This window comes from Cnephaeus nilssonii (assembly GCF_951640355.1).
Source record: "Cnephaeus nilssonii genome assembly, chromosome: 2".
NCBI lineage: Eukaryota > Metazoa > Chordata > Mammalia > Chiroptera > Vespertilionidae > Cnephaeus > Cnephaeus nilssonii.
In genome coordinates, this window is record NC_137073.1 from 106,389,557 (window position 1) to 106,399,724 (window position 10,168).

General features: G+C 40.5%; 1 protein-coding gene across 1 annotated transcript in view; it reads left to right on the forward strand.

Annotated features, from left to right (window-relative positions):
- The window catches only part of OXCT1 (3-oxoacid CoA-transferase 1), a 118,071-nt gene extending 113,353 nt beyond the window's left edge, over positions 1-4,718 (forward strand). The window contains 1 exon segment of the mRNA XM_079797135.1: positions 4,652-4,718. Within this exon segment, the coding sequence (XP_079653261.1) occupies positions 4,652-4,693 (42 nt within the window). The 3' untranslated portion in view covers positions 4,694-4,718.
- The last annotated feature ends 5,450 nt before the right edge of the window (positions 4,719-10,168 follow it).

Sequence of the window (10,168 nt, forward strand, 5' to 3'; positions counted from 1 at the left end):
AATATTCTGGTCAATAGTGGTTCACAGCAAGAGAAGGCAATTTATAATGGACAGAGACCTTGTTCCATATGATCCCTCTCCTTCACAATGCAGTTGTTATAAAGAAAGGGACTTCCCTCTGTGTTTCTTGGGGATTGAGTTCTGAATCTATTGAGAGAGATAAAGGAGCCGGGCAGGCAGAGGCGAAAATAACACTGTTATGATTAAGGCTGGAATGGAGAGTGTGCCTGAGGTGGACAGCCATATATTATTGATTTCAGAGAGGAAGGGAGAGGGAGAAGGAGAGGGAGAGAGATGGAAACAGCAAGGATGAGCGAATCATTGATCGGCTGCCTCTTGCCTGTCCCACACTGGGGATAGAGCCCGAAACCTGGGCACGTGCCCTGACCAGAATGGAACTGTGACCTCCTGGTTCTTAGGTCGATGCTCAACCACTGAGTCATTACCCTCTGGGCCACAACAGGCTTTTCAGATAGGAACTCTAGAGGTGATAGAGATGTCAGCTCCCAGTTACAGGCAGCCTTGGAAAATTATAGCTTTCTTCACAGAGACGAGCCTTTACATCTGAGCTGCTTTCCACACGGCCGAGAGCAAAGCAGTACATGCTCCCTGCAGAAGGCCATGACATGTGAATGAGACAGAACAGATTGGCACAGTTCCGACTCCCAAAGATCTTAGTCTTGTTCTCCAGGCAGAAATACACTGAAACCACCCGTGGCATAAGCTTACATGAGAATACTACTTATTTGTATGTTTGCAGTGGGATCTGAAAGAAGCCAGCTGCAGACATTCTTTGCCCCATTGAATAAATTTATGTTCTTAATATCTATTATGAACTGGCATTATACCAGGATTAACGGTATGCTCTTGGGATTTCAGTGGACTGGGAAGACAAATCATTGGCTTATCTTCGGCACTAAAATCATGTAGTCTTATGCTTAGCCCATGTATCACCGTGGCAGGATAATCTGCTTCAGCTTGCATGGGCTTTCAATGTTGATGAGACTGTGAGAGAACATAATAAAAAGTGGTTGTTTAGTAGATGTTTCCATTAAAAAACACCACAGAGGCTACGTCACAGTGTATAAAGTTTCACCTTCTCATAAAAGTCAGTCTCCACATTGAGCATATAAATGAAATTAAGAGCTCAAAATAGGGCCAACACGACAAGAGAAAGGATCAGATGTTTAAGAAATTAAGGCGTTGTGTGCTTTTAAAGGAAATTTTATGAAGACTCTCTTTTAAAAAAGGCAAAATTTTTATTTCATTAAATTATTTCCACAGATGCTTTGTTGTTGTTGTTGTTGTTTTTAAAGGATTGTTTGTGAGAGACTCTGTCTAAATACTCAGAGTCCTTATGTCTTTTATTCTTTTCTGGAGAGTCAAAGTTCTGTGCAAATATGAGCTGTGACTTGTATCTACTTGTTAGATGTCTCCTATTTTGTCTATTATTATGTATCTGTTCTCAGAACTGGCAAGTCTGAATGAGCTCTCCTTTATTCTAAGCTGTCTATACCAAGGCACACTGATCCTTTTTATTCTGGCCATGTCATTCTTTTAGTAGAAAAATAGAAAAGGGATATTAACTATTGACATTGTGACACGCTAATACAGAAATAATGTATAAATGAACTAAAAATATTAAACTCATCAAGCCCAAATAATTGTCTACTCCTATTTTTAATACTGACTTAACCTCTGTTAGAAACCTTTCTTCCAGTTCTTTGAAGTTTACCTAATCCACTCACTCATTCCTTCATTTGTTCATTCCTCAATTTAACAAAAATATTAAGTATTTATTCTGGAAGGCAAAATGCTTTCTTTGGCTCCAATTCAAGGCCAACAGGAACCCTTAATTTGGAGTGCTGTGAAGAAGGAAACTTTATTCAGTGCAAAATAGCTCAATTGTGATACAGCAGGGCCTGAGGCAGCCCTAAAGCCAGGTGCCCTGGGGCCAGGCCCCTCTCCAGCTAGATAGCCTTGCTCTACTCCTTTATGGTCTGCTTTGTGCTGTGCTGCTCTGCTGTTCTTTGGTCTGCTCCATTCTGTGCCAGTCTGCTCTGGCCAGCGCTGGTCTATTCTACTCTGCTCTGGTGAAACATCTTCCGTGTTTCAGCTCAGCTAGGGATACACAACCTTAGGAAAGGAAAATGCACTCCCAGAGCCAGAATGGAGCTGTTCTCATGCAAATGAGGACTCCAAATCCTTGCCGTTTGATTGGTCCAAAAGGCACTGTCCTGATTGGTCAGAATAGAGCCACTCTGGTTGGTCAGAGCTGTGCAACTCTGATTGGATGGGGAAAGCCTTAGTCCTGTTGGTTAAAATAGGAGTCTTCGAAAGAGGACATAAAGGAGGCCAAGAGACATATGAAAACATGCTCAAAGTCACTAATCATCCGAGAGATGCAAATCAAAACAACAATGAGGTACCATCTCAACAAATCAACAAACGACAAGTGCTGGAGAGGATGCAGAGAAAAAGGAACCCTCTTGCACTGCTTGTGAGAATGCAGACTGGTGCAACCACTGTGGAAAACAGTAGGGAGTTTCCTCAAAAAATTAAAAATGGAACTCTCATTTGACCCAGTAATTCTACTTCTAGGAATATATCCCAAGAAATCAGAAACACCAATCAGAAAGAATATATGCACCCCTATTTCATAGCAGCACAATTTACAATAGCTCAGATTTGGAAACAGCGTAAGTGCCCATCAGCAGATGAGTGGATTAGAAAACTGTAGTACATCTACACAATGGAATACTATGCTGCTGTAAAAAAAGAAGGAACTCTTACCGTACATTTGTAATAGCATGGATGGACCTGGAGAGCATCATGCTAAGTGGAATCAGCTAGTTGGAGAAAGATAAATATCACATGATCTCACTCATTTGTAGAATATAATGAACAACATAAACTGATGAACAAAAATAGAGCCGGGGGGAGGGGAGGCAATATTTTAGAATATAACTGAAGTAATCCTATTATTTGCAGATTTTTAATATTTCCTACAACTTTTGTGATACCATAGTATATTAGTACAGTTTTGATATGATATTTAAAATCCTTTTTTTCTTGAAATATTAATGTTTATTGCATGTAATATTATTATAGTTAAGCCCTACCTGGTTTGGCTCAGTGGATAGAGCATCGGTCTGCAGACTGAAGGGTCCCAGGTTCAATTCTATTCAAGGGCATATGCCTGGGTTGTGGGCTCGATCCCCAGTGGGGGGCATGCAGGAGGCAGCCGATCAATGATTCTCTCGCATCATTGATGTTTCTATCCCTCTCTCTCCTCTCCCTTCCTTTCTAAAATCAATAAAAATATATTTAAAAATATTATTATATTTAAGATAATTTTTTCTTGAATAAAAATAAATAGGGAGTCCATGAACTCATTTCTGCTCAGACTGCAGAAGCACTGTGCAGGCAGCCAATTCAATGCAGAGGTGGGTAGTTTCGTGCAGGTTTCTCTCTAAAGTGCAGTTTGTGTGATAGGCCCCTGTGTAGAAATGGCTGGTAGGCTCTGTGTTTTTGTTATTGTTGTTGTTTGTTTGTTTGTTTGTTTAGCCCAGTTAGCCAACAGGAGCCGTTCTTAGTAGGCATCTTCTTTCTCAAGGCCCACACTAGTTAGGCCCACTTTGATCTCCTTATCCTTTAGGGGCTCAAAAATATCACCTAAATTTTAATATTTTCTACTGTGCATTCCATGAGGACTGCTGTTTACTAGGACTTGGTGGATATTTGCCAGGTTGAATGAAGAAATGTGTACCTGGAATTGCTTCTTGAAAGATCTGTGAAAATGAAGCCAGACCACCTACATTGAGGTTTCTTCTTCCATCATTAAATGTAGACCTGTGCTTATGTTTCTTTGCTTCAAGACTCCTGGGAATGCATTTGCTGTTCTGTACGTCGAACATAAATACAGTCAACATTTGATATTTTTAATGCTATTACCTCTTTTTTTTGTAATAACTTGGAATCTTTCTACTGCTTTTATGTCATTTTCATTCTGATCATGAACATTCTGATAAAACTTTTTCATTGACTGTACATCTCTTCATTAATACAAGGTAGGGCCAAAGTAGATTTACAGTTGTGAGTACACGAAACACAGTTTATTCTTACATTATTATTTATTAATTGTATTATTTTCCATATGAACAACTGTAAGCCTACTTTTGCCCCACCCTGCATGTATTCAGTTAATCAAAGACTATATTAACTGAACAAATCTGTGGATTGACTGGACCTGTTCTGAGGATTTTGAGACGTGTGCCTGAATGTCAGTTTTAAGTGAGGTCTCAGAGATAGTAATCTCAGAGTGCAGTGATTCATTCAGTACAGAGCTTGGTTATCTGGACCTATTTGTCTCCCTCTGCTCCTCCTCTACCCCCTTGTTTCGATCTTAATGGTCCTTAATTTAAGAGCTATTGTGGAAGAACATTCAGAACTACTATACACAACATGGAAGCAGAAAAGGAGTTCTCTGTCTTGGCTTAGGGTGGAAAAATGAGGAAATTCCAGGTGATGTTCATGGAGAGGCGATGTTCAGTGTTGTTTATATCCTTCACATTTGGAAACCGAAAGGAAAGATGTGTGCACTGTGAGGTTTTTCATAATTTGGTTATTTTTTTTCTCTTTCTTTTACCAGGTTTCACCAAAACTCATGCCAATGCAGCAGATCACAATTTGAAACGTGGAATAAACATTTGTCCCAGGCTGTGTGTTTTTTCATTTTAACCACATAGGGTTTCAGTAAGCATAACTATACTGAACAAGCAGCTTTTGACTAGATTTTTCTAGCATTTTATGCTTTATACAACCTATTCTCTCAAGCGTGCTATGATAGTTTAATGAACAAAAAAATAACATATGCACTGAGTGGCCAGATTATTATGATCTCTGAATGCATAATAATCTGACCACTCAGTGTGTGTGTGTGTGTGTGTGTGTGTGTGTGTGTGTGTGTGTGTATTAGAGGCCCAGTGCATGAATTCGTGCATGAGTGGGGTCCAGCCAGCCTGGCCAGGGGGAGGGGACATGGGTGGTGGCCGACCTGCCTGCTGGTCGAACTCCTGGTCCAGGGGACAATTTGCATATTAGCCTTTTATTATATAGGATATACACTGAGTGGCCAGATTATTATGCATTCAGAGATCATAATAACCTGGACACTCAGTATATATGGTTATAATATTTTCTTTATGATTGCTTAGAAGGATGTCTTTACAATTGGTGCTTACATTGAATTTTTCTCCATCTTCTGTGGTACGTACACTGAGTTGCATGCAGTTGCATCAAGATGGGCCCGTAGGAAGAGTTTCGTTGATGTACTCTTTCTCCTAAAGAAATTGTGAAGAAAAAGAGTGAGGGAGAAAAGTGACCCCTCCTGCAGGGTAACCAAGGCAGCATTGTACCGGGTCCTGAAGATAACATGCAAGTGAATTTTGATTGGGAGGAATGCTGTCTTAACGACTGATTTTCCTTCGGCCTCCTCTGACTTTTTTTTCGGATCCTCCGATTGTGTGATTCCATCTTGTTTTCCTAGAGCACCTCTCTTCCTCCCACACTTTCTGTAACTAAATAGATGCCCAAGAAGGGAGGCAAGAGCATGTCTATGTGGGAGGAGTAACTGGTGCAGGAAGGAGACTCACGGTGCAGGGCCTGTTGGTGCTGACATCCTACCTAAGGTTGCCTTGACCGACCGACCAACCAACCAACCAACCAACCAACCAACCAACCGTGTTTTGCCAGTGCCTTACTCATCTAGTCACTTTCCTCATTGTGAAGCAGTGCAGTATTCATATAGATCCAGACGGTCCTTAAGAGTCTTTCTCTATGTTATTGAGGACAGTGGGCTACTTGAACAATACCTGCTCTTAAGCCAAGAAGGGCTGTGGGATAATTAATCATGAATCCCCATAGTCACAGTGAATGCACAGGTGTGTTTTTTATTTATTTATTTGTTTTTAATTCTTTTCAGGCTCTCTTATTTCTGGTCAGAAAAAGTTTCTAAATTTGAGTGCCTTTTCCTACAGAACAATGTTTGCTTCTGACCAGACTACTTCCTTGAACAAAGTACTTTTAATTCAACTCTATGCAAGTAGGGGAAGTAAGGATGAGCAAATCCAGGATTTGAAGAGCAGTGATTGAATTTCTATTATTAGAAAATAAACATAGTGGATTAGGTTTTGTAAGGAATAACTTCTCAGAGGTATCCTCAGTACCAAACAGTTGCCCCAGGGGTAACACAGCAAAAAATAGGGTGAAAAGTCTGGGCACCCTGAAGACAGGCCAGACTGCTGTTTGCCAGACAGAGGCAGGCTTAGCAGAGGGCACTGTGTTGTTCCTCTGGCTCCAGATTATAGGGATTTATTCATGTTTTTTGGGTGATGGTTGTCATTGAAAGTCACTTTCTCTTCATATACAGTTATTGTTGTGTCATGCACGGTATTAGAGGGAGGAGAGAGGCTTTTTTTTTTTTTTTGTAGAAGCACACTCAATATATAAAATAGTCTTTTCTACCAGCTTCATGGTTGAAAGCATACTCCTAGTACTGGTAAAATGGATTCTTTAGAATTTGTGAAGTCTAGAGAATAATATATATCTATGTTAGAGTTATGATTGCAAAAAATGTATGATATTGATGATTGCTTTATTTGCAAGCTTATTTGCTTATCATTCCAGTCTGTTACTTTAAGATGATGTGTTTCTGAGAATGTTCTCAACTTTAAAAGGCAAAACCTAAGTAGATGACTTTATATTCTCGATTAAAGAGTGCTATGGATATTAAGAAACACAATAAGAAATACAATAAATATTACAAGTTTATATATATTGGTGTGATTGTCTTTTTTTTTTCTCTTTTGGGAATGGTGTGACTACACATGGGAACTATACAACAGAAATTGGTAGAATGGCCAACAAAAGTCAGCACACTTTTCTGCTTCTAATCAAGTTGTTGCTTTTCTTTAAAAAAAAAAAAAAAAAGATTGTCTCTTATGAAAGAACAAATGAAATGTTTACCTAAATGAATTTTGCACTTTGTTCCTTATCAGAGCCAATTATTTGTCTATAAAAATTGGCTATTCCCAGCTTCATATGTTAATATATATATTTTTTGCTTTTATCTGACATTTTTTTAGGATACACATACATTGGTTAGTTTTCTAGTGGTGTGTTGAGTTTGCTTGCATTTTGCACTGTCTCCATGCTAGTCTGCCCAGCATCTGTGTTACTCCTCTGGTTAGAGGCTCTCCCCTAGCCAAGAACTGGGTGTGTGCCTGGGACATGCCTATTTGGTACCTGTCTTCTGTCCACAGTGGTTATACCCAGCGGTATATGACCCAGGATGTCCCAGTCAGGTTGTTTCTCCCATGTTTAAAAACTGAAAATGAAAGAGAAGCCAATCGTCTTATTCCTTTCTAGTCACTAAGCCATGAGAATGTGAGTCTGATGCCAACACCCCTTCTTCCTTCTGCATCCCCAATCCCAACACACACCCCACCAGCTGAGCTCTGGCAGGAGAGAAGGAAGCTGAAGTACAAAGACCAATGTATTTGGAGCGGTAGGGAGAGAGTGTCCTGATGGTGTTTGGGTTCCTGGCTCTGGATGTGCCTAAGACCAGCTTCCCTTTGTATGTGAGCCCATTTCCCTGAGCTGGGTCTTTGTCTCTTAAAACCAGAGTGTGAACACAAACGACTTTTGTAATTCCCGAGTCCTGGGAAGATGTGGTCTCCTGTAGGAGTTAGGCAGAATATGAGCAAAACTGCTTATACCTGGGCCCAGAGATGATGTGTTAAGACCGTTTCTAGGTGGGTAGTAAGGTTGTGGATAGAGGTTTTCTTTCTCTTGCAATTTCAGCATGGTAAGCACAGCTTTGAAAATTACTCCAATGGAAGTAAAGGAGAGATTTATCCAATGGATAGGTTTGTTTGCACTAACTTTCTCCCTTTCCTCATGGGTTGTGATCTTGAGTTTCTTAAGCTTATTTTTAGATTCTCCGTCTTTAAAATGGAGAGAGTATACTATTTCCCATCATGGTTCTCTAAGATGTGATTAATACATCTGGTTGTAAAATACTGATAGATCTTTAAAATGCTGTACCAAAATATTACTTTGGACCAGAATTGTCAGTTTTTCTTGTCCTTTTAATGACAATCTTGAACTCTAGTATTTCTGAAATATGCTATTCAAGGAAATTGATATTGGCTTGATCATCTGGATTCTCTTTGCTTATTTATCAACTTTCATTATCCCAAGAAATCTATTTGTGTGTGCTTGGCAAACTAGTTGTTCAATAAGTTTTTAGCAAAGGAGTGAATAAATTAAAGAGCAGATGAATTAACTCAGTGGCATGGGATCATAGTCATACACAATTCAATTTTCCCTTTTTAATATGTAACTCTAAGTAATAACAGCAAATAAGTACAAAATTGGTTTGGTGATATGCCAGTAACCATTTAGGTTCCCCTCCCCCCCCCCCTTTCAAATTGGTAAATATTAAAAAAAAAGAAATATTAATTATAACGGGATTGGAGTGATGAGGAATTGGAAAGTCAGAAAGCAAGAGAACTTGAAATAACATGAACAGTGAATGTAAGGAGCAGCCACTCCCTTAGTGCTGACAGAGCATCCAAGGAAGAGGCCTCCAGGACCAAGATCCAGACCTGTGGGGAGGCGCACAGCAGCTGGGCTTGCTGGATCGCAGAGAAGTCATGTGGTGCTGGGCCAACAAAATTTGCGGAAAATCTGCCTCTGAGGTGCCAGAGAAAGCTGACCCCTGGGGGAGAGCCACATTTCAGTAGTTGCCACAAAGCCTCCTGGAATGATTCCAGGGTAGCTGCTCACAGGGACGTGTCGCTTGGGGATGCTCACTGCAGAGCCATCCCAGGGAGTGCTGAGGGAGCTGCCAGCCCTGGGCCCCATTGGTCACCAGGCACAGCAGGAGCCAGGACCTGGAGAAGCCGACTGGGCAGCAGTTTCTGGATGCTGGAGAAGCCATGTGTGCTGCTGGGGCTGGACAATTAGAAACCAAGAGCTGCAGCATCCTTTTGAGAGAGCAACACCATACCAGGAGGAGAAACTTCCTCCTCCACTGTCTCTCCAGCACCTTCTACTGACAACGCTTAGCATCCTGCCACGAGGCAATGAAGGGTGGATTTGGAGCTGGAAGGCAATAAATTGATAGCTGGCATAAGCACCTGTTATGAGCAAGCAGCACGCAAGGTGCCAGGGGTATGCAGTGGAGAGAAATAGCTCAATCAAATAATCGCATTTAAGAGTAAACTCATAATTGTGTTGAGTTTTCTTTTATGTGAAGGAAAGTATGTGTATCATGAAAGACTGTTCAGAGGGTCTTGAAATTAGATTTCATACTTGCTTCTGCTAAGCACATTTTTAAGTAGGCCACAGGTTGTTCAGTAAAATGTTTAGACAAAAGCTGCTTTTTAAATGAATCAAAAACAAACAAAAACAAAACACGAAACATTGAGGTCAATTTATGAATTATTATGATCTGTACAAAATCCAAAGGAATTCTACCATAAACAATGCCATACTCTTGGTAAGGACTGGTTGGAGGACAATCTCTTATGTGTGGTTTGAGAAAATCTGAAGTTTCCGTGAGATAGAGTTATTGAAAGGATACGAAGTAGAACAATCCTGGTCCAGAGAAAGGGGCACACCAATCAAAGGCCATTGTCATTTGAGTGTAGAAGTCTTATTGTGGAAGGCTATTACATAGATGCAATCTGTTCTGAAGGGGTCACTTGAAATACTGTGGTGACTCAGGAAATGCAGCCATGAGACTCGTTGACCAGACTGAGCCAGCTGTGTCTTTCAGAAAAGAAGCAAGTGGGAAATGACCTCATTGTCGTCTACAGGATCACGAGAGGCGGAACTGTTTCAGGGACACCGAGCTGGTGGTGGAACTGGACATGTTTACAGAAGGTAACTAGGGCATAAACTGAAAAGTCACTTCTTATGGTGGAAGGGAAAAAAAATGAGGACTTAAAGTCAGAAAAATAACTGGCCCATGTGTTGATCTCATATGACTTTTTAAAAAAGAAGGTAGCATCTTTCTCATTTTATGGAGACCATAGCACAAAAGGTCATTCTGCCTATCTGTACAGTGGCATCTAGACCAGAAAGAGTAATTATGCTAAAA